The sequence below is a fragment of the Ochotona curzoniae genome, unplaced genomic scaffold, assembly GCF_017591425.1.
Source record: "Ochotona curzoniae isolate NIBS_2020 unplaced genomic scaffold, NIBS_Ocur_1.0 scaffold_274, whole genome shotgun sequence".
NCBI classification, from domain to species: domain Eukaryota; kingdom Metazoa; phylum Chordata; class Mammalia; order Lagomorpha; family Ochotonidae; genus Ochotona; species Ochotona curzoniae.
In genome coordinates this window covers 4656830-4681280 of record NW_024467101.1, presented here as the reverse complement: position 1 = coordinate 4681280, position 24451 = coordinate 4656830, and the positions used below count along the sequence as shown (strand labels likewise).

Sequence of the window (24451 nt, the reverse complement as noted above, 5' to 3'; positions counted from 1 at the left end):
TCGCAGGTGTCGGGCAGTGCCAAGTCCCAGATCCCTTGGAACCTCCCCACCAAGGCCCTGCCCAAGCCAGAACTGACATACCGAGTTAGCCAGCAGGTAGTAAGGAGACCTTCCCATCCCAGGCAGTTGTCTCACTTGGCCTGGGAACTTAGTGAGGGGGTGCTCTGGCTAGGGACTGAGGACAAAGGGGTGTGCAGCTCTGTGCTAGCTCCCAGGGCCTCTGCCCATGCAGTATGCAATGCCCACAAAAGCCAGAGACAGCACAACTCCCGAGGAGGCACTTTCAAGAGCTTGCCATGAACTCCACCTGACCCCCAAGCATCACCATTAGACAGAGCAGCTAAAGGGGAGACCGGGATGGAGGGGTGGTGTTCCCGGTCCCCTGGTTGATGTGTGGAAGCATGCCAGGCACAGATGTGCACGCTCCAGCAGCAATGTCGTGGTCTGTACAAGATCTTTCTGAGTTCCCACAGGGGTCACATGACCCACAGCATGCTCCTTGCAGTCACTCTCCGGGGCACAATGCAGCAAGGATCCCCTTGTGGCACTGCCTGATTACAGCCACCAGGGGGAGTAGAGGGACACAAAACCATTAACCGCCCCCTGGGACCTCTCGGCATTGTACTTGCTGGGATGCAGCTGTCTGAGAACAGGAGACATCCCTGCCACACAGGGGAGAAACCGGTGGGGAAGGGAGCTAGGACAGACAGCCTGTCTCTCAGAGGGCTGCCTCCTCTCCCAGGACCAGTTCCACCTGTCTGTCTACAGGGACAGGCACGAACCAGGCGGCAGTACAGACAACCTGCTGCAGGCTGTGTACAGGTGCCTGGTCACAGTGCAGCAGCCACAGGATAACCCACGTGTACATATGGAGAGTGGGCAAGGGCTGGCCGCAGAGACTGTCACACAACACAGGCCCCAGCAGATTCACTTCCAGATAAGCAGCTCCTATGCTCCTATAAAGGCTGGAAACGCATGGGGATGCTGCACAAACCTCAGGGAAAAATGAAAGTCAAAGTTTACTTTGGTGCAAAGAAAGTTTGGAATTCATGCTCTTGCTGCATGCATTTCCTAATGAGCCACTCTCCCTGACCCCCCGCGCCCGGGGAGAGCAACATTTTCAGCTCTCAAGTAGACACAGAGAACCTTTCTGTTGCAGCACAAGCTCTTCAAAATGTCCTCAAACGTTCCTGGGGGAGCCCCCTGTCCTAAGAGACTGGACCGCATAGATGTAAACACAAAAGCAGCTGCACTCATTCTGGAAGCAACCAGAACCCTGCTGAGCTCCATCCACTAGTATTTCCCACTTGTTGCTACATCACTCAAAATAGCACATCCCTCACCAAGTGCCAAGTGTCCCCAGCCCCCAGTGCTGGAGGAAACCAGGGTATGTCTGGGGACAGCCAGGACAAGGAGCCCATGCTGGCGCCCTCTGGAGGTGACTCTGGCACCCCGCCACCAACCGTGGACAGGACAGGGCCCCCAGGGAACTGCTGCCTTGGCTCTGTCTCCCACCATCCCTCTGCACCAGGCCCCTCTGCCTTGGGGGTCGTGTGGTCCTGTGGGCAGTAAGGCTGCACTCCATCCAAGTGCCCGAGCCTTCACAGAGGATTCAGCTCAAGGCCTGGGCTGCGCCACACCTCCTGTGTTGGCAACATCACTGTTAAGTTACCTGTCCATGTGACAACCTCCCTAACTCTGTGAACCCGCTGGGGCAGAGCAGGAACTCAAAGCGACCTGGGCATGGAGACACTCTTGGTCCCAACCCTAACTCTGTGCAGATATACACAGAACACATGCCCGCCAACCCCGTGCCCAGATGTTGCTTGGGAGAGCTCTTTCAGAGTTCCAGCCACTTCCCCAGCCCGTATCTGACAGCTAGCACAAGGGAAGTTAACGCCAAAGGCCTCAAGTCAGTGGCAAGCTGTATAAATGCCACAGCTGCGGTGACCCTGAGGGTCAGAGTTCAGGGAGGACCCTGGCCTTTCTCACTGCAACATGGGGTCGCATGGGTGGGGCCAGAACTGCAGATACATGTCCACAATGACGGGAACCCCAGCCGTGGGGGGCAACTGACATGCAAAGTCTGGATTATGAAAGAACTGGAGCGCCACTTCCACCTCCATCTCTGAACAGTGCCTGGCACACAGCAGTCACATGGTAGGTGGCACGTGGTGAAAGCCTGCCGGATGTTGCCAGATTTCAGTGGATAACAGAAAATCAGAGACTGTATCCCTGAAATGCGTAATGCGCCCAGGAGTCGACCCCTATCTGTAGAGGGGTGTGTGTGCGTACGCACATGCGCCCATGCAGCAGACGCCACACTCTACACAGCAAGCTCCAGATCAGCACATCCAATATAATCTGGGGCCGTGGCGGCAGCCTGTGCTGCTTAACACCCATGCCACGCGCTTCCCCAGGCAGCAGCCTGGCACCTGATTTGGGTTAGGTGCAACCAAGAAATTCCACAGTTCTACTTCATGTCAATCAATCTGAATGGGAGAAGCCACACAAGGTCAGTGGCGGTATCAGATTTAGCTCTAAACAGCTAGACCACCTGCTCGGCTCCTGTTGCCCTTTGCTGCGACAGCGACAGCAGCGCGATGATGGTGCGCTGAAAACACAGCCCGACACTTGCTTACATCGCCTTGGAAACGCCCGCTGGGCTTGGTCCTGTTTCACGGAGGGCACTGTGAAAGGCACCGTGCGGCAGTCCCCAGAGACGACAGATGCGCTTTACAAAGGCTCTCAGGGGAACCCCAAGCTCCCAGCCGAGCCCTGTCCGTGGCCCCATAAATACCTGTGCTGTGGGCTGTCTGCCCAAAGGAATGGAGCTCGCCGGGACGGCAGACACTGCGGAGCTGAGTGGGAACCGGGCTCTTACATGCATCCCGCCTGGGGCCAAGGCTTCGGTGATCATCTTTGAGGACAGAGGGACAATAGATAAAGTGATTGCGACAAGAAACGCAGGGTGTGGGCAGGTGCAGAGGGTGTGTGCACCAGGGCACATGGGCTCCCGGGCAGCACAGGCAGTCTGGCCAACACACTCAGGCCCGTGGCATCTCTGGGCCCTGTGGCAGCAGGGATCTAGAAGAGCCCCAGTCAGTGCTGCTTCTAAAACCTTCCTGCCCAACTGGCTGCTCTCCTGGGGCAGGCTGCCCTGAACACGTCCCTGAGCCACAGGCCCATCAGAAGCACGTGGGCCCCAGAGTCAGAATTCAAGGGTTTAGAGATGGTATCCCCAGAGGAAAGACCTCAAGACAAGACGAGGTGCCAAAGCTTGCCATGAGAAAAACCGGCCGTCACCGCCAAAGACGAGGTCTGCTAGCCCACAGCCGAATCATCCTTCTCAGAAGCAGATGCCAAGCCCCCTCATCCTCTAGGTTTCTCTGAGGCTGCTGCTGCCATCGGTCAAGGTTTTCTCTTAGGCTACCCATAGGGGAAGGAGCAGCCAGGCTCCCCGGGAAGGTCAGCTTCAGGATGGGGTGTGCCGAGAGGCCCATGGGAGCAGTTAGGTGGGCTGGGCATGGTTGCAGAGGGGTTGCCCTGGCTTGGGTTCTGAGCTAAGGGACCGAGTGAAGCCAGGGCCCTAGAGTACAAGCCTCTTAGAACTGCCTCAATTACAACAAAAAAAGAGGATGGCCCCATGGAGAAACAAGACATCAAACGTAGGCAGCGGCGAGCAGGGCTCCAGGTCACTACAGCAGCCTGGGATCCAGGGACCAGCTCCGCAGCCAGAGCCAGCCCTGCACACACATGGCCAGGTGCAGCACTGCTGGGCTGCAGCTGTCACGGCAGCGACCGACCGAGGGAGGAACCACTTGCCTGTTCCCTCAGCCAGGCCAAGCAGAACCTTCCTGGGGGTGGCAAGCAAATGGCCCAGACGGTACCTGCCGCACCAGATACTCCTGAAGACCACAAGCAGGAAGGACAGCACGACGACCCATAACTGCAAATTCTGATGCAAATGCGCCAGGCCAGGAGAAGGTCAGGCAGCACCGCTGGGCCATTCACTTCACCCCCTTCACAAGACCACTGCCTGTAAGGAGCAGGGTCGCTGCCCAGGCCCTCCAAGCTGGCCAGAGCCCACTTGAGGATGACTGCACATCAGCTCTACCATAGGCACACCCATTACAGATGTCAGCTCTGATGGCAAACTGCCACTTGCAAATTACCACGAAGTTGTCACACACCCCAAGAATAGTGGTGTCTGAGACAAAAGCATAGAGGCTGTCTGAAAACAGAGTCATCCTCGGACCAGGGCTTAAGGGGACAAGGACAAGTCTGTCGGTCCTAGAAAACTCCACCATGGCCCAGGGCCACTTGCTCTCCTCACTGAATCGCACTGACTCCCTCGCCTCCGCTTCATCTTAGGAGAGCATTCCAAGGGACCGGCCATGGATGTCTGCCTGCTGTGCTCCCTCCAGCTCCCTTGATCCTAACCTCATCTTCACCGAACTCCAGTGGGTGGCACACCTATGGTCCCAGCATCCCCAGAATAAGTGTCCGGCTGCACGTCTGCCTTCCAGCTAGCCCTCGGGAGGACCCAGTGACTCACACCGTGGAGAAGCTTTGGTTTGGAAATCCTTGGGGTCTCAGACGCGCAGCAGCCCCGTAACTAACTGGTGAGAGCGAGAGGTCGGAGGTCAGATCAAACACAAGAAGGCAAGCAGAGGCAGCAGGAGATGCTTGCGGAAGAAATATTGCTTTCTGTGTGGGAACAGTGAGCAGGGCTTTCCCACAACGCAACCCCTCAGCTCGAGAGGACAGGACGTCAGTATGAGAGAGACCATGCGTGTGACCTCAGAGATGTGGGAGCCACAAACAAAAACTAATGTGTACTCACTGCAATGTTGCTCTCACTGACACTCTGTATATTTAAAAAAAAAAAAAAATCTGATGACTCATTTCCAGGCTGAGAGGGAAAGATGTCAGAAAGATATCTGACATCTTGGGCCTGGTACAATGGCCTTGTGGCTAAATCCTTGCCTTGCATGCATCAGGATCACAAACGGGTGTCGGTTCATGTCCTAGCTGCTCTACTTCCCATCCAGCTCTCTGCTTATGGCCTGGGAAAGTAGCAAAGGATAGTCCAAAGCCTTGGGACCCTGCATCTGCGTGGGAAAGACAGAAAAGGTTCCTGGCTCTGGATCAGCTCAGCTCTGGCCATTGTGGCCACTTGGGGAGTGAATAAGTGGACAGAAGATCTTCCTCTGTCTCCCCTCCTCTCTGTATATCTGCCTTTCTGATAAAAATAAATAAAGCTGGGCCCAGTGCAGTGGCCAAGCGGCTAAAGTCCTTGCCTTGAACGTGCCAGAATCCCATATGGGCGCGGGTTCTAATCCCGGCAACTCCACTTCCCATCAGCTCCCTGCTTGTGGCCTGGGAAAGCAGTTGAGGATGGCCCAAAGCCTTGACATCCTGCACCTGTGTGGGAGACCCAGAAGAGCTCCTGGCTCCCGGCTTTGGATTGGCACGGTTGCAGTCACTCGGGGAATGAATCATCAGATGAAAATCTTTCTCTTTGTCTCTCCTTCTCTTTGTATATCTGCCTCTGCAATAAAAATAAATAAATCTTAAAAAAAAATCTTTTAAGATTTATTTTTATTGGAAAGGCAGATATACAGAGAAGATCTTCCATCCGACGATTCACTCCCCAAGTGGCCGCAATGGCTGGATCTGAGCCAATCCGAAGCCAGGAGCCCAGACCCTCTTCCAGGTTTCCCACGCAGATGCAAGGTCCCAAAGCTTTGGGCGGTCCTCCACTGCTTTCCCAGGACACAGGCAGGGAGCTGGATGGGAAGCGGGGCTGCCGGGATTAGAACCCACGCCCATATGGGATCGAGTTATTGCAGGCGTCAGCTTAGTTTACTGTACCACACTAGTGCCCAGTCTGCATTTAATGTTTACTGTTATTATGTCTTATATTTTCATTTACATGAAAGGCAGAATGACAGAGAAAAAGGCAGATCCCAGTCTTCCACTTGCTGGCTCACTTCCCAAACGCCCTCAACAACCAGGGCTGGGTCAGGCAGAATCCAGGAACGAGGAATTCCAAGTCTCCATGTGGGTGGTAGCGGCCTAAGCACCTAGGCCATCCTCTGCTGGCTCCCACAGGCATTAGTACGGAACTGGATTGGAAGCAGAGCAGCTGGCACTTGAACCCCGGTGACGGCTTGACTGCCACACCACTACACTTGCCCCATCTGCATGCTTGTATTTCCCCCAGCCACCGCACGTCTCTTAGGGATCCCGGATCAGAGTACTAAAGCCTTGACTCACCCACCGCACCAACCTGGATTCCAAAAGAAATCCTGGGTTCCAAAGCTGTCCGCTTAGAGGGCTTCTTGCTCACGAGCCACCTAGCCACATCGAGAGACTGCCGTTGCCAGGGTGATGCAGTGGCGCCGGCCAGCCTCCTTGAAACCACATTCCAGCGGCACAGCAAGACCAAGGGCACAGAGCAAAGCAGCAGGAGAGGCAGCGGTCACAGGGTCGCCTCCACGCTGCAGGGCACACGTGGAGGTGCACACTGCTGCACAGCATGGAGAGCTCAGGGGCTCGCTCTGCTCCCCGCACTTAGAAGTCCCACCACCTGGCCACCCGAGTCCCATGGGGCTGCAGGCAGGTGACTATGATCCCTGAAAAACTGTAGGCACTCCCCTCTTTCAACCCCAGCCCTAACACCAAATTCACTTGGAAATAAAGTGGTGGGCCAGCCATTCCCCCGACTTTCGTTGGTCCCCACCTGAAGGCCCTGCCTTGCTGCCACCGGCCACTCGTCTTAGCTTTGTGCCTTAGCTCCAGGTGGCAGCAAGGCTAACCATCAAGAGGCGGTACAACAGCGACAGTGGCCAGGGCCAGTCCCCATGCAGGCTGGACTGGGTGAAGAGCCTGCAGGAAGAACAGCACCTGGATGCTGGCTCAGCCCTGGGCACTGAGTGTGTGGCTGGCACCCTGCCCCTGGACAAGAATGAGCATCCAGGAGCTACAGGCTCACACCACTTCGAGGGAGAAGCCCAGGACAAATGAGCAGAACGGGCCTGTGCCAGTGAGCTCCCTGGTTGTTCACTCTCCGGGCTCCAAGGAGTGGAGTGAGAAGAGTCACTTTCCCACTGCGCTGAACATGGGAGGGAGGGTCCTGCAGGAAGGCAGTGACTTGCACCAGATGGAGGGTCACTGTGTGCCACCCAGGGGCCAGCTCTGGACACAGGCTGTGTCGTGTCTAAAGGAGGGAGGCCTCTGGGAGGCCTGGAGACGGGCCTCAGACACTGGTGGTGGTGGTGGAGATAAGACTCCAATCTTGTCCCATACGGTGGTCAGCCTCCAGCAGCCACAAACATGAAATCCATGAGGTGTTTTGGGCGAGCCACCTCTGAGCAAGAAGGTGGTGTGGCAACCTTGGGCCCACATTATGTGGTGCAGCTTGCCCAGGGAGGCTGCCAGGGCCACTCAGCTGCAGCCACACCCCTCGCATGGCCTCGGTGGGCATGCTACTCCTCAGCTAGTGTCCCAGGCTCCTGAAGAATGCAGCAAGGACCAGGATTTGCCCACTGTAAAATGATGCGGCACACTGACAGAGCACAGCCCTCGTGCCTGACACACAGCACTGCACACCGTGCAGGCCACACAGCTGCTGCTCTCGCGACAGTGACCAAGCAGAGCGCAAGCACCAGATGCGGCCGACCACATACACTCCAGCATGTTTTGGCTCCAAGCCCAGCCCCTCTGAGTCAGGACTAGGACTGCTTCTCTGACCATGTGAACTGAGGTCCCCAGCAGCCACCGCCCTGCACAAGGGCAATATAGGGCTGACAGAGATGTCCAGGGACCCTGGAAACCCAATCCCAGCCATGAGGGAGGGCCAGCCAGATGTCTGTTCCCCGCAGGAATCTAGCACGCAGAAAAAGAACGTGGGCTGGTGTGCTGATGGGTGAGGGACACACACTTCTTCTACCACACGTGGTCCCTTAGTGTAGGGCAAGCACCCAGACACTCCGCCTCCCACACCCAAGCCTCTTCCAGCACCCAATGAGAGATGTCACATGTCCACTGGCTCTGAAATGAGCCGCTCACACCCAAGCTGAGGAAGTTGGAGCCTGTGGCACACTCTTCCCCCAGGCACATGCGCAGTCATCCAGAAGAGCAGGGAGGAAAGGGGAATGACTCACATGGCATGGTTCATGGGGCCCCAGACTTGATGTAGTAGGCTGTCCTGGGGACCCTTGGGGTCTCCTGCAATCAGGGGGCCCCAGACTTGATGCAACAAGCTGTCCTGGGGACCCTTGGGGTCTCCTGCAGTCATGGAGCCCCAGACTTGATGTAGCAGGCTATCCTGGGGACCCTTGGGGTCTCCTGCAATCATGGGGCCCCAGACTTGATGCAACAAGCTGTCCTGGGGACCCTTGGGGTCTCCTGCAATCAGGGGGCCCCAGACTTGATGCAACAAGCTGTCCTGGGGACCCTTGGGGTCTCCTGCAGAGTAACAGGAACACCATGCTGGACTGACTCAGCCCCAAGTCCAAACAGACTCCTTGCTGCGGAGTTCCATGTGCGGGTGGACATATACCCACCAGATACCACAGGTGCCCTTGGCTGCCAAGGCCCTCACCTGGACGCCGGGAGCCACCATCTGGGCAGCTTGGGCTGTCTGCACCGCTGTCTGCTGTGGCACCTGCGGCTGTGGCTGCTGCACCACCAACGGGGTTCGGACCTTAGAAGAGGAAGAGAGAAGGCAATGTCGAGCCACCAGGGGCAGCAAACAGAGCACCTGTGGCTTCAGACAAAGGAAACGGAACTGTCCTGACTCACAGGCTGCAGCCCCTCAGGAGCATGGCACAGCCCTGCCTCCCCCACAAGGTCGCCACCAACATCCACCACAAGCAGAGGGACAGCTTCCAAGGCTGGGCACTCAGCCCAGGGCCCTCGGCCACTGGCTCCAGCTCACCAAGAGCACCACCGAGAGCTTCCGCCTCACAAAGCGGACCAGGGCCAGCTGCTGCTCAGGCGCAGGCACAACCAGAGGAAAGCAGGCCACCGTGGGACTCCCTGGGCCACACCTGCACAGGGGTCACCTCTAAGCCACCAGGTCCCCACCCTACCCCACCAGGGCACGTTCTGCCTGTGGATGTGGACTAGCTGCCAGAGGACCCTTTCGGCTTGCTTCTGTCTCCTGCTTGTGCCTGGCTCTGGCAGGGCCCACGTCTCCACTCCACTTCAGGAATCACAAACAGAAAAGGCCACAAAAAACAAGTGAGCACTTGCGGAGTGAACCATTGGACAGAAGATCCTCCTCTCTGCATATCTAACTCTCCAGTAAAAATAAATTATAAATCATTAAAAAACAAACACACACACACACACAAAACCAACCAAGTGAGCCAAAAGGACACCCAGGCAGTGCCTTGCCCTAGCTGGCCCAGCCTGGTGGCAAGGCCCTGCCCTCCCTGCCAGTATCACTGACCGACTTGTACAGATACCTGGACCTGTGAACAACAGGATGTTTATGTGACTGCCTGCCTCAAAAACATGGAAATGGGCCTGGCACAGTAGCCTGGTGGCCAAACTCCTCACCTTGAACATGCTGGGAGTCCATATGGGTGCCAGTTTGTATCCCGGCTGCTCTGCTTCCCATCCAGCTTTCTGCTTGTGGCCTGGGAAAGCAGTCGAGGACGGCCCAAAGCTTTGGGACCCTGCACCCGCGTTGGGGACCCAGAAGAAACTCCTGGCTTTGGATTGGCTCAGCTCAAGCCATTGCGGCTACTTGGGGAGTGCCCAGCGGATGGAAGATCTTTCTCTCTGTCTCTCCTTCTCTCTCTAATTTGCCTTTCCAATAAAAATGAATAAATAAATATAAAAAAAAATATGAAAAGGCAGGTCTCCAATATCTCTGCTCAGAGCCACTAGCAAGCCACTCTGGACATGTCCTAGAGCCAGCGGGGTTTCCACGTCATCACGCACACAATCAAACAACAGGTTGCAGGGCCATCAGACCTTGCTGGAACCACCCGGTGCAGCTCTTGCCACACACACGCTCTCACAGAGCCGTGTCACAGAGCTGGGCAGTGCAAGAAGGGTCACCAAGTGGACACAGGTGAGGCTGTGTGTGGCGGGGTACTCACAAATTTCAGCTGCTGTTGAGCATACAACATCTGTCCAGGAAGAGCCTGTGCCTGTGACACCAACGGCTGGGGCTGGGACTGAGGCGGGAGCTGTGATGGTTGACTCTGAGCAACTGGCGGCTGTTGGGTCTGTGGTGGTGGCTGGTGGTGCTGCGGGTGATGCAGCTGCTGAAGCTGCTGCGGGAGGGTCTGGGCGGGGGGAGCCTGTGGCTGCTGCATGGGTGGCTGAGCTTGTAGAGCCTGCTGCTGCTGCTGTTGCTGTTGCTGCTGCTGCTGCTGCTGTAGCTGTAGCTGCGCCATTCGCTGCAGCTGCTGCTGCTGCTGCTGTATCTGGAGACACAAGGAGCACACAGCTGCCCAACATCAGCCTTTGGGGTGCCCTCCCTGGGCCATCCCCACAGCTTCTACAGAGGCCTGCCCGAGCTGACCTTTCACCTGGGGCACACCCCTAGGATGGTTTAAGAGAAGCATCTAGAAGACACAGTGTAGGTGCAGCCCAGGGCAGCCAGGCTGCAAGGTCAGGCAGCCATACATGTCTGAAATCTCCCCACAATGTTGTTCTGCCCCCACAGAGTGGTCACCACACTGCCCCCCACAAATGCCAATGATGCCATGGTTCACAAAGAGAGCATGAGTGGCACTGGAGGCTCAGCTATCTCTGGGAAGGGAACCACCAAGAACCCATGGCAGCCGGCAAGCCAGGCCCTGTGGGACAGTGGGGAGGACCCATCGGGGATCTGTTTTACCCACACTAACATGACAGTGCCACAGGCCCAGGGGTGGTGCCCACCACACCTGGATGACGAAGTGGGAAGCAGCCTGTCTTCAAATGCTGGCCTCACTTCCTGCTTCAGGTAAATCACTCTCCTGTGACTTGCTAACAGCCCTTTCAACACACAGCAGGTCCACAGCCAAGTACTCTGAACCTGACTGCGAGTGAGGGGGGGTCACAGAACCTTTCCCCAAGGCAGCGCGTGTCCCGGGGAAGGCTGGCCAGGTCAGGAAGCCGGTACCTGTTGCTGGTTCTGGTGGTGCAGCTTGATGAGGTGTTGTTGTTGCTGCTGCTGCTGTTGGAGCTGCTGCTGCTGCTGCTGCACCACGGCCTGGAACTGCTGCTGCAGGGCGTTCTGCTGCGCCTGGAACTGCTGCTGCTGCTGCGCCTGCGCCTGGAACTGCTGCTGCTGCTGCTGTTGCTGCTGCTGCAGGGCCGCCTGCTGGAGCTGCAGCTGGGCTGCAGGGGAGACCCGCGTCAGGCCAGGTGCCTTGCAGCCCGCCCAGGAAGGTTAGCAGCGACAAGCTGCTGGGCTGACGGGAAGGGCCTTCAGGTGGGGCAGTGGCTGCACTGTCCACTTAGCACAGAGACAGGAGACTATGGAACTATGTGCTAACTATGGAACTAACTAACATGAACTACACTAAAATAACCAAAGAGGAGGGAAAAAAGGTCAGCTCAGTCTTTCAGAGAGATCAGAAAGCCTGCTTCTAACAACCACTAAACTGCTATGTGTGCAGATTTGCTTCTGCTGGATGCTTTGTACGTCTGGCCTCAGACGCCAGGGGTTCTTCTGTGCTAGGCCTCTCCGAGTTAGCCCAACATTCACACAGGGCACCCATACAGGCACTTATCACTCTTACAGATAACATCTTTCACTGTCAAATAATATTCCAACTTAGGAGTTTCCCAAATATTGTTTACCTATCATTCATCAGCTAACAGAAACCGGGGTTACTTCCGTTCTGTGGCTCCTGTCACTAATGCTGCTGATAACAGGCACTCTGCCTGCACACGAGTCTCGGCACTGCTCCTGACTCTAGCCCCACACCAACGTACATCATGGAAGCTGGGCCAGGCCACCGGGGCCTTCACACCCACCTAGGACACCCAGCCTGAGTTCTGGGTTCTTGGTTTCAGGCTGGCCCAACTTTGGCTGTGGGGAGTGTTTAGGAAGTGAACGAGCAGATGGAAGACCTCCTTCTCTCTTTCCAGAACACAAATACACATTTTAAAAATAGGCATTCAGGAGGCAAGTGTGTGACACAGCAAGTTTGGTGCCAGCAGCCCATGAGGATGCTGGTTTGAGTCCTGGCTGCTCCATTTCTGATCCAGAAAAGCAGTGTAAGATGACCCCTGCTCCGACATGAGACAGGAAACAGCCTGGCCCATCCCTGGCCAATGAGACCATTTGGGGAGTAAACCCAGATGAAAGATCTCTCTCTCTCACTAGGACTGTGCCTTTCAAATAAAATAAAAAAAAAATTTTTTTTTTTAAAGAAATGAGTATTCAGGAAATTTTCTGTGGTGGTGTGAATGTTCTAGAGCTGACTGTCCTGACAGCCCCTGACTCAAAGACACTGGGGATCAATGCATGACACACACCACAGCTCTGAACTGTTTGGTAACAAGATCCTCTCTTAATAAATAAAGCAATAATAATAATAATAATAATAATAATAAGTGGCCCAGGCATTTGGTTCACAGCAGAGTGTCTGCGTTTGATTCCCAGTGCTCAGCTGTGGCAGGCCTCTGAGGAGTGAACCAGCAGAAAGTGCCGTCTCTGAAATAAACACAATACAAACCAGCCAACAGCCAACCGCCAACCGAGAGCTCCTCTGTCCGTGGGCTGTGTTTCACCCATGGGTGACAGCTTGCAGAAATACAGAAAATAACACAGAAAAAAAAAAATGGGGGAGGAATAGAAGCTGGTGTCGTGGTGTGATGCAGTGGGTTAAGCCTCAGCCTGAGATGTTGATTTGAATCCTGGATGCTGTTTATCCTCCAACTGCCCACTGACATAACTGGGAAATCAGAGAGACGTCCAAGTGTTTTTGCCACTCATGCGAGAGACACAGATGGAGTTCCAGGCTCCCAGGTTTGGCCTGGCCCAGACCTGGCTGTAGTCATTTGGTGAATAAACCAGTGCATGGAAGCTTGCTCTTTTCTTCCTCATCTTGCTATCCTGTCAAATAAACACATCTTTGTTTTCAATAAGACAGGGCCAACATTGTAGTGAGGCATGTTAAGCAGCTGCCTATATTGCTGCATCCGTAGGGCTATGGTTTGAGTCCTGGCTGCTCTGCTTCTGATCCAGCTCCCTGCTAATGTGCCTGTGAAAGCAGTTTGGGCCACTGCACCCATGTGGGAGACCTGGAGGAAGTTCTTGGCTTTGCTTTAATAACTGGCCTGAGGTACTGGAATGGCCTTGAACCTACAAGGATCCCTCAGCACCAAGACGGTGGTGCTGCCCACATGCACTAAGTGAGACAGTACCACAGGGGGAGGGGCAAGACTGAGCAAGGCAGCTTTGTGCTATTCCACAACTTCCGTGATGGAGCGAATATCTGAGGGATAAATGGTCACCTACAGGAGGAAGCAGTGGAGCACACTGCCTCGGGCCCACACGCCCAGGCGCTGAGCTCACAGGCATGGCCGTCAGAGGTACACCAGAAAGGCAGCTGCCTGCAGGCTACAAGGGGCCGTGGTCTGCAGAGAAGAGCGAAGCAGACAAAGCACCTCCTTCAAAGGAGGGATGCCTCGTGAGGAGCCCGGACTGACCAAGATTCAGATCCCTGGACGAGGGGCCGACCATGGGGCTGCAGGTGCCGGCAGCACCGCCTTGTGCCGAGAGCCCCGGAAACAGACAAGACGTGTGCCCCTAGCCTGGCCATCCACAAGCTCCTCAAAGCCTGTCCTTCCCAGGGCCACGAGGCTGAGTGCTGTCATTCAACCCTTCTGCTTACTCCCAGAAGGCCTGCAGCTCTTTCTCTCCACACCCAATAAAGATAAAACGCACAGAGCTCTCTGGAGCTTCCTCACACTGTTCCCCACAGCACCATAGTAAGTAAAGAACGAAATGCAATGGATGTGAAGAAGCAGTGGATTCCCCAGGAACCTGGTACTCACTCTGTGGAGTTGCTGTAGATACCACAGCCATGCCGTGGGGCGCCATCCCTGAAGTCCCAGGGGGTGGCTGCCCTGAGAGGGACATCGGCTGTCCCATGGTGCCAAGCCCACCCATGCCGCCCAGGGACTGTCCTGGGCCTCGAGGCGGCATGCCTATTCCCGCTGCTCCTGCGGCAGGTCCACCGGTCAGGGTCTGGAGGGCATTCATAGGATCTGTGAGAAGACAGGGTGTGGTGCTTCAGGAGAGCACCTGCCAAGCTGGGCCAGGTCCCCGGGGTGAGGTACATGAAGCACAATCCTCCTCTCACAGCAAACGGCTGCCTGCAGACAGGTGCAGCCCAACAAGGCCGCCTTGCCACTGGGCTGGGCAGCGACCAGGACTCCAAAGCCCTGGAACCCACACACTCTTGTGGCCACACACACAAGTTCTGACACAGCTCTGGACGCCAGAGTGCCACCACACCAGCCAAGGTGGGGGCCACTTGACAAGGACAGCGGGCAAGGCCAAGACAAGCCCAATAGTGGCATCTATAGCTCTTTGAGCAAACTCCCAATTTAACAGGAAATTCTTACCACTGACAGAGGCTTGAGATTTCTTGTTATCTGCACGAAAACAGAAACAGAACTTCTAAGCAACATATACAAGGTTTTATTTAAACATGCATCCCCACAGGGAAGTCCATGTGGCAGGCATCTGATCAGAGGTTGTTTGCTGATACCAAACTGACCTGACCCTGCCTAGCAAGGAAGCCCCTGTCTAGCAAGGAAGCCAAACAAATCCCAGAGAGGCAAACCTTGACCCCAAGGGGGATGGGAGGTGTTGAGTTGGGTGGGGAATGTCCATTCTGGGTGCTGAGACCATGTGGGGGCTCTGGCAGCAGGGCAGCTCGGGATCCACCTCAGGGAATGGCCCTTAAGGCGGAGCCACACTGAGGTCAGGCTGCTCTAAGCCCACTCTGCCTTTCCTTCCTTCCAGGTCTACAGTCACAAGCTTGGAAGGAGAAATAGAGCCACAAGATGTGGCTGGAATGGTGTTGGGAACACGGTGACACCTCGGTTCCTGCCTGCCCTGGGAGGAGCTACTGGAGAACAGCTCTAGCAGCTGGCAGCCTGCAGCCTCCCTGTAAAACCCCAGGACTGCAGTAAGCCCACTGCCTTGCTGGGCTGGGCCATCCAGGCTGCTCCTTCCTCTCTCGGTTCCTCTTCTACTTTCCCAGGACCTCCTGAGTACCCTGCTGATCACACTGGCTATAGGGTGAGTGTGGGAAGGAAGATGAAACCTACTGGGGCCCTCAAGGTCTCCCTTGCAACTCAGATTCAGCTGCTGAACCATGGGGAAACAGCACACTCCGTCACATGCCCAATATGGGAGAGGCCATCGACTCCGGCTTCCTTCCCAGGAACACGCCTGGAAAGTATCCACCCACCTTCATGGAACACTGAAACAGTATCCAGAGCCTTGGCCCCAGATGCATGGACAGCTCAAGCCTGAAAGTGTCGCTGCCTATCCTGACTACAGCACCCCAGCAACATCTCTGAATCTGAGGAGGCGGAGCACAGGATGAGCCTGGCAGGGATGGGGACACAGGCTCAGCACGCCAAACTGAGCCCCCATGGGTGCACAGAACCAACTCTTAGGGAGGGCAGCTTCTGTTGCGGGACATGCTGCGTTTCTCAGGCCTGCTGAGGGCAAAGGCAGCAGTCCTGTGACAAACCCAAGCACAGGCTCAGCTGAGAGCGCTGTGAGGTCAGCATTCATTCCCATGATGTTGGAACCCGGGATCAAGCTGCGGGCCACACGCCATTCTCCTGTTGAGGTGCTGGGGTCCAGAGCCAGCCTCTCCCCGAGACCATCACCACCCCGAACGCTGACATCTTACTTACGAATATCTCGGAAATGGATGATGAGCCTGGCCACGAGAGAAAGGTATTCATCCTGGAAGTAAGAACAGGAAGAGGTCAGTCCCAATGGACAGCTGCCATCGGGTGACTCCCCGCCACCCACAGCACCCTGCCTGGCCACAGGGCTGAAGCCCCTCCCAAAGGCTCTATGCCTGCAAGCCCACTGAGCTGTGACGCACAGCAGGTCAATGTTGAGCTGTGAGGGCACGAAGAGGCACAGGTGAACAGAGAAACAGGAGGGGGTCAGGTGACCTTCTTGGGACAGAGCACTCAGTGGACAGCCAGGAGCCAGGGCAAGGCTCCTCGTGTTGTAGAGGGAGGCATCAGCTCCAGCAGGTAGAGGTGTGGCAGGGCTCGCAGAGTGAAGGACGCAGGTGCCACGGGGACCTCAGCCACGTGCATGGACAGTTATCTGCTGCCTCCCCTGTGGATGTGTTGTCTCCATGCAGTTTGGCGTGGGGAGCCCCTGGCTGTGCCTGCTGGGAATGTGTGTCTGAATGTACTGCACAGCAGGTGGGGAAACAAAACACCATCCAAAGAGGGCAGGTGAGGGCCACACCCTGACCAATTAGCTGTCCAGGCTGCCATGCTTTGTGGAACTGCCCAGCACTGACTGTCTTCCGTTCGCCCAGGGATGTTTCCCGCTGGGTGTCCCAGTGAAAACTGTGTCTATGAGTCTGTCCTGTGGCCAGTGCGTGGGGGGTGGGGCATAATATGAAAATTCCATTTTCTGTTCCCAAGATGACAAGGTCCAGCCCCCAGCATGGCAGCCTGGGGAAGGCCAAGCCCTGACTCCCTGCCCGCTCCTACATCGCTGTGACACTGGAGAGCAGGGGACAAGCCGGGAGGGGGAGGGAAACAAAGAGGAAGTGGTGTCGGACAAGCGTGAAGACATGGGGGGCACTTCCTACATCTTCATATTCCCTTGGTGGTCTCCAAACTCCAACCTGCCGCTTCGGCTCAGCCTGAGGAACTGGTACAGGATAACTGGACCAGGGAAAGTCTAGCACAGTGACGCATCTGGGAGAAGCCATGTACCAAAGGGCAGGAGGCTGGACAAGGAGGCACTGCTGGACCAAGGGACATATGGGAGGGCCTGTCCACATCTCAACGTGGGGCAGCAGTTAAGATCCTGTGTGGACATCCACATCCTGGCTGTTTCTGGTCCAGTTTCCGGCTAACGCAGACCCCAGGAGGCAGACAAGATGGCTCCAGTAGCTGGGTTCCTGCCATCCACACAGGAGAACGGCCTGCTGACTCTGGCCCGTTCTGCCCTGGCTACTGAGGAAATCTGGGGAGAGAACCAGTGGATGGAAGCTCTTTCTCCACCTCTGCATTTCACAAAAACAAAACAGACAATGTGGTAGGACTGAAGGAGCTCCCACAGCTGGGCCCAGTCCAAGGCCTGGCCTTGAAGGAGTGTGATGCATGGGGCCAAAGGAAGTTAGAGAAGACGAATGAGGTTGCAAGTATGAGGGCGGGGATGGGGGCCCAGGAACCAGCCGGAGTTAAGTGTGGCATCTCGCTAAGGTCATCTTGTAGGTCTGTGATACCTTAACCTTCAGTCTTCTCCACTTCCAAGAAGGCACAATGAGATGACAAAACATAGGCTACTCCTACCCAGACTCAAGTCTTGCTGACAGGAGCTCAGGAACATGTTCCCCAAGCCCTTCTGCGCAGGAGCAGGGCTGAGGGAGATCCACCACAGCCCTGCACACTGTCTGTGACACTAGTGGTCTAAAGGGACCTCCCACGGGTGAGACTCCCCAGCCTCCTATGTATGGCGGAGACCCAGGACAAAGGCATATTAAAGGCTGTAGTTGAGCGTGGTTCACAAAGAAACAGAAAAGCAGAAAGCTGCACAGGGCGCTGGTGCTGAGGCTTAGAAGCATAAGCCTCCATCTGTGGCACTAGAATCCAATTTGGCAGGGCGCAGGTTCGTATCCAGGCTGCTCACTTCTGAGCCAGCTCCCTGTTTGTGGCCTGGGAAGACAGTGAAGTGAAGCCCAAGTCCTTGGACCCCTGCATTCACGTAGGTGACCTGGAAAAATCTTCAGGTTCAGTAAGGGCTGTTGTGACCATTCGGGGCATGAACCAGCACATGGAAGATCTCTCTGCTCTCCTCCTCTCTAACTCTGTTCTTCAAATAAATATAAGTAGGGCCCAGCGTGGTAGCCTAGCAGCTAAAGGCCTCACCTTGAACATGCCAAGATCCCATATGGGCATCGATTCTAATCCGACTACCCTGCTTCCCATCCAGCTCCCTGCTTGTGGCCTGGGAAAGCAAACAAGAATGGCCCAAAGCCTTGGGACTCTGCACCCACGTGGGAGACCCAGAAGAGCTCCTGGGTCCTGGTTTTGGATTGGCTCAGCACCAGCCATTGCAGCCGCTTGGGGAGTGAACCATTGGACGGAAGATCTTCCTCTCTGTCTCTCCTCCTCTCTGTATATCTGACTTTGTAATAAAAATAAGTAAATCTTATTGAGAGAGAAAGATGGCTTCACACAGTTTGAACGCTTGCTTGCTATAGGTCAAGTCTTACATTGGGGCGCACTGACCTGCCTTGGGATGCTCCAGGAAGCAGAGTGAACACTCCTTAGAAACACCCCCTCCACACACTGCGCCACTTCCCCAATTTTCGTGTGAGACCTGAGGAATCTGAACCACACTTCAATCTGCATCCAGCCTGTTTGTTTAGACTCATTTCAGCCCCACATCCCAGATCGGAGCTCAGACCTTAAGCAGTGGGTCCCCACCATCCACACAGGGGACCTGGATCACACGAGCAGCTCCTGGCACACCTCCAGCCAAGACGTGGCTCTGCGGAGGGAGGGAACTGGGGGGATGGGAACTCTGGTGCTCCGCCTCTCATAAAGAACTAAAAAACAAAATACAGGTTAACTCTGAACCAGAAGGGGAGAATTTCAGATTTTTGTGTTTGTTTTATTTTATTTTTAAAAGATTTATTTATTTATTTGGGTCCAGTGCCATGGTCCTGTCTGTATATCTGCCTTCCCAATGAAATAAAAAAAAATAAATCTTAAAAAAACATCTATTAAAAAAAGATGCTTCATGTGTTCCATCCTCATCCAGTAGGAGTGTCCCAGCCCCTTCCTGTCCTTCTTTGGCCCTTAACCACAGCCACATGAGTCCTTTGGAGCTTGCTGGGCATGAAGGCTGGAATCACCTGTTTGTTGGTAGCAAAGAGATGTTCAAGGCATGCAGTGTGGTCCTTCTAGTAAACAGAAGCAAGAACACAAAGGGCCCTGCATGGTAGCCTAGTGGCTAAAGTCCTCGCCTTGACTGTTTCAGGATACCATATGAGCGCTGGTTCTAATCCTGGCAGCTCTACTTCCCATCCAGCCCAAAGCCTTGGGGCCTTGCACACACATGGAAGACCCAGAAGAAGCTCCTGACTCCTGGCTTCAGATCGGGTCAGCTCTGGCTACTGTAGCTATTTGGTAAGTGAACCAGTGAATGGAAGGTCTTTCTCTGTCTCTCCTTCTCCGTGTAAATCTGCCTTTCCAATAAAAGATAAATTTAAAAAAAATTTTTTTAATGACAAAGCCAGAGTTCAAAGCACCATTCTGGGGCCAGGCGGTGTGGCCTAGCCGGCTAAAGTCCTCGCCTTGAACGCACCAGAATCCCATATGGGCGCCGGTTCTAATCCCCGGCAGTCCCACTTCCCATCCAGCTCCCTGCTTGTGGACTGGGAAAGCAGTCAAGGACGGCCCAAAGCTTTGGGACCCTGCACCCGCGTGGGAGACCCGGAAGAGGCTCCTGGCTTCGGACCAGCATAGCATCGGCCGTTACGCTCACTTGGAGACTGAATCATCGGACGGAGGATCTTCCTCTCTGTCTCTCCACCTCTCTGTATATCTGACTTTCCAATAAATAAATAAATCTTTATTTAGTTATTTTTTTAAGATTTATTTTATTGTTATTATAAAACCCAGACATCTGGGTGTCTGGGTTTTGATCCCAGCTCTGCTTCAGGGTCCAGCTTCTTGCCAATGGTCCCTCGGGAGGGGAGCAGCTGACGCTGCAGGTGGATGGGGTGCTGCCTCCCCACGAGCCACACCTGGATGGGGTTCCTGCCTCCTGGCTTTGACCTGCTCCAGCCCAAAACCGTCTGGAGAGCAAACAGGTGGACTGGAAATCAGTCCCTCTCTCTCTCAAAAAAGTAATAATTAATCTTTTTCGAACAAAAAGGATAATTCTGGGAAGGGCTCAGAGGAAATGAGGGACATTATTAGAAACTGGGACAAAGCAAATACTTGTCACATGGTGGCACAAGGCCTAGCTGGGGCGTTTCCTCTGGCTGTGAGCAAGCCAAGGATCTGCATGGTTGGTTCAGTAACTGCAAGATGAGTGCTGAAGGTCCAGCCTGTTTCTTTCTTTTTTTCCTCCCTCCCTTCCTTTCTCTATCAGTAAATGAACGAGAAAGAGAAATTGAGAGAGGAACTGTCTTGCAGATGTTAATTTAAACTCAAGGATCTGGGAAACTCCTGGGATGTTCAACTTCAATGAATAAATGAAAGAAGGAAGGAGATGAGAGGGAGAGGAGGAAGGAAGAAAAGAAAGAAAGAAAATGCTAAATTGGGAGACTCCCTGCTAGGAAAATGTTGTGCAGAGAAGGCCAAGGAGATGTATAGACAAAAGGCATCTGCTGGTACCCAGGGAGCAGGCCCAGGAGTTATAAAGTGCCCCATCCACACCCCATGGGTCAGGCACAAGGATGAAAAGACCCTGTGCCCATGGGAAAACACTAGCCAACAACAGAGATAACACACACACACACACACACACACAAAATGCTATGCCAGCAGAAACACCACTGCTTTCAACTGAATGGTTCAGAGACTGGTCGGAATCAAAACACGCACGGGGACTCCCAAAGGACTACAGGCCATAAAAGGGCTGACAAGACCTTGCAGCTGCCAGCTTGTGCCACGTTCCTAGAAGAAAGGATGACCATGAAGGCACGGCCATGTGCACAGGGCCACCTTGCTGCAACCTTCCTGTAGCAGCGACAGGACACTGAGGAACCACCTCTGCAGGCACACATGCCTCCTCCAGCAGCAGTGGAGGACAGCCCAAAGCCTCAGGACCCTGCATGGAACACCCGGAAGAAGCTCCTGGCTTCAGATCGGCTCAGCTCTGGCTGTTGCAGCCACTCGGGGAGTGAACCAGTGGATGGACAATCTTTCTCTCTGTGTCTCCATTTTTCTGTAAATCTGCTTTCCCAAGAAAAATAAATAAATCTTGGGCCTAGTGCAATAGCCTAATGACTAAAGTCCTTGCCTTGCACGCACTGGGAGCCTCTATAGGTGCCGGTTCAAATCCTGACAGTCCCGCTTCCCTTCGAGTTTCCTGCTTGTGGCCTGGGAAAGCAGGAATGGCCCAAACCCTCAGGACTGTGCACCTGCATGGGAGACCCAGAAGAAGCTCCTGGCTTCAGATCGGCTCAGTTTCAGCCATTGTGGTCACTTTGGGAGTGAACCAATGGATGGGAAAGATCTTTCTGTCTCTTCTTTTCTCTGTAAATCTGACTCTCCAATAAAAATAAATAATTCCTTAATAAAAAAAATAGTTTTAATAAATAAATAAATCTTTAGACCACTCAAGTGACACCCTTTGAACATTCTTCCTCATATGGGGGCCTCAAAGGACTCTGTCCCCAGCTGCTGATGTACAAGGAACAGTACATTCTCTCCCCGCTCCTGTTCCCTGGCACACACAGGATGGAAAAGGGCCACATTTATCCCATCCACCTTCCCACCTCTGACCCGCCCCACTTTAAATAAAATATTAAAATATTTCAACATCAATGTTTTAGAAACCTATGTATTTGAAAGGCAGAGTGACAGAGAGGGAAGGAGATAACAAAGATTTCTGATCTGTTGGTTTCCCAAATGGCTGCAACTGCCTACGCTGGACAAGAGCCTGAACTCCATTGGGGTCTCCCCTGTGGGTGGCAAGAGGCCCAAGTATTGGAGCTATCTTTCACCAACTGCATGAACTTTCACCAGGAGCATGAACAAGCAGGTAGGAAGAGCAGCAGCCAGGCTCAAACTGTCACTGGGATAAGATGCACAGCCCAGCTGCTGCAGCACCACGTCTGCCTCCTTACACATGTTCACTCCCAGTGTGCCCCAGCACAGACCCACATGCACCTGACACTCGTTTTTGTGTATGTGTGCTCCCAATACGTGCACTTTTCATTTCCACTGAATTTCACTCCATTTCTGCTATTCTACCTCATTTCGGATCTGTCTCAATGGGTGTGCAAGGGAAGGCAGGTGGTACCTGACCCCAGGTAAGAACCCAACTGAGTGTTAAGTCCTTCCCCCCACCATGCCTGTGACATTCTGGGCATCGACCTCAACAAGCACCGCTCATGTAACAAACGAGATAAGCCCTTCTTGGCTCACACACCAGGGTCCTGGAGGGGTTTGCGGCAGCACCCCCCGAGAGGGCTAAGGCCGAGGACGACAGAGCTACTTCTTAGGCACAGCACTTGTCCTTCTGCAGGAACAACCAGTTCCTGATTGAGCTCCCTGCAGGATTCTGGGCCTGCGGGGACGGACCACAAACAGAACGGGCCAGAAGCCTAGCCTCACCTTAGGTGCCCACCCAGTGCCATTATACCACATGCACACAGGCTCACCCAGGAGCACTGCAGGCAAAGCTGGCTGGGCTGGAGATCACTGAGCAGCCACTGGCCCTCCCTCTGCACAACCACCCAGATGCATCCCAGGATCTGTAACCCTGCCCCCCACTAGGGACCACACCCAACAGGGGCTTACCCGAGTCTTGGCCTTCAGAAACACATGGCTTTCCATATCCTTGCTAGATTTACTGTGGGCCACGCCAGCTTTCCTCATGGCATCCTCGCTGCAACACAAAGAGAGAAGAGATACATATAAGCATGAGCAGGTCCACCACACGGGGCCTGGCCAGCAGCCACCCCTGGTGGACGAAGTGCTGTCGTAGTCTGGCTGAGGTCCAGGAGGGGCATGCAGGCAAGTGTGCTCCACAGAGCAGTGACGGGCAGCTGAGAGATGGAGCAGGAGCCAAGCCCAAGAAGAGACTTCAAGGAAAGGTGGTCACCACAAAGACTACAGCAGCACAGAATCCAGTGTGCCACAGCCCACCATGGCCAGCCCTGCCCTCTGGATGTCCCATGGCTCCACTCAACTCTGTCGCTGACAGCTTGGAGAGACCCTGGGCCAATTCCTTCTCTATAAAATGAAGAGGTCACCAGAAGCTGTCTTTGGGTCCCTGCAAGCCAAGGGACCCCATATGGGGTGTTGAAGTTCTCCCAGTGGAACCAGAGAGACCAGCCCCCCCACAGCAACAGCTTCTAGCTGAGAAGACAGGCCATGCATTTGCCAACACATGCAGAAGAGGGCCTGGCGTGGTGGCCTAGCAGGAAAAGTACTAGCCTTGCACGTGCAGGGATCCCATATGGCCACCGGGTCTAATCCTGGCAGCTTCACTTCCCATCCAGCTCCCTGCTTGTGGCCTGGGAAAGCAGTTGAGGACGGCCCAAAGCCTTGGGGACCCTGCACCCACGTGGGAGACTCAGAAGAGGCTCCTGGCTCCTGGCTTTGGATCAGCACAGCTCCAGTCATTGCGGCCACTTGGGGAGTGAATCATCAGATGGAAGATCTTTCTCTCTGTCATTCCTCCTCTCTCTCTATATATGACTTTGCAATGAAAATAAATAATAAATCATAACAACAACAAAAAAGAGTGATGGGCTACACCTCAGTCTCTCTTTTCTGCCTATTTAATGAGCTCCACGGGGACTTCCTTTGTAAACAACTCTAGGTGTCAAACGTTATATTCATCCTGCTTCTCAGCAGGTGACAGAGTTTGCCCTGACACAGCTTCCTGAGCTTCCTAACCTTTAACTTCACTGGAGGGTCCAGAGAGACAGACTTATCTACTAGCCTGTCACAATGTCATTGTTGGACAGAAGTACTGTTGGGACTGCCCTTCTGCCGGCTCCCTTTTCCTACCCGATATAAGCTGTGACTTCTCTCAAATAAATGAACATCCGTCACCACCAGTGTTTCTGCTGCAAAACATTGTCACCTCACCCCTACCCAACCCCGGTGGTCTCAGGGCCTTCTGGACAGAAGACCCCCAAGAGTAGGCTAACGACTCACGGGGTGTTTCTGACCTGAAGAACCTAGACAGACCTGCTCACCTCACCTGTTTCCCCTTCCCCAGGAGCTGTTGGTACCCCAACTTTTGACAGTGGTGTGAAGAAAACAGACAAACCAGCCAGAGATGAGGGCCTGCTGGCTAAGCTGCCTAACCTGTAGGCTGGCTAGCTAGGCTGACTAGCAGGAAGGCTGTGGTTGGGGGGTTGCAGCTGGGGGCCAAGGGGTAAACACAGAAAAGGAGAGGAGACAGCAGTCTAAGGGGGTTCCCAGGGTACAGGTGGAGCAGCAGTCACTGAGGGATAAGCTAAACCCCTGAGGACAGCGTTAAGAACTGCTGCTGGTCAGTACG

General features: G+C 54.5%; 1 protein-coding gene across 8 annotated transcripts in view; it reads right to left on the bottom strand.

The window, feature by feature from the left end:
- Positions 1–24451, bottom strand: part of MED15 (mediator complex subunit 15) — a 50749-nt gene that overhangs the window by 5305 nt on the left and 20993 nt on the right. For 2 of the 8 annotated variants that reach the window (XM_041003926.1, XM_041003925.1), the window contains exons 2-9: positions 22735–22822; positions 15907–15958; positions 14596–14625; positions 14023–14235; positions 11135–11352; positions 10122–10445; positions 8612–8713; positions 2801–2920 (exon numbers count right to left, since the gene is read on the bottom strand). In XM_041003926.1, coding sequence (XP_040859860.1) covers positions 2801–2920; positions 8612–8713; positions 10122–10445; positions 11135–11352; positions 14023–14235; positions 14596–14625; positions 15907–15958; positions 22735–22822 — 1147 coding nt within the window. Of the gene's footprint in view, positions 1–2800; positions 2921–8611; positions 8714–10121; positions 10452–11134; positions 11353–14022; positions 14236–14595; positions 14626–15906; positions 15959–22734; positions 22823–24451 lie in introns of all 8 variants that reach the window. The other 6 variants (XM_041003929.1, XM_041003927.1, XM_041003924.1 and 3 more) reach the window with 5 other exon arrangements.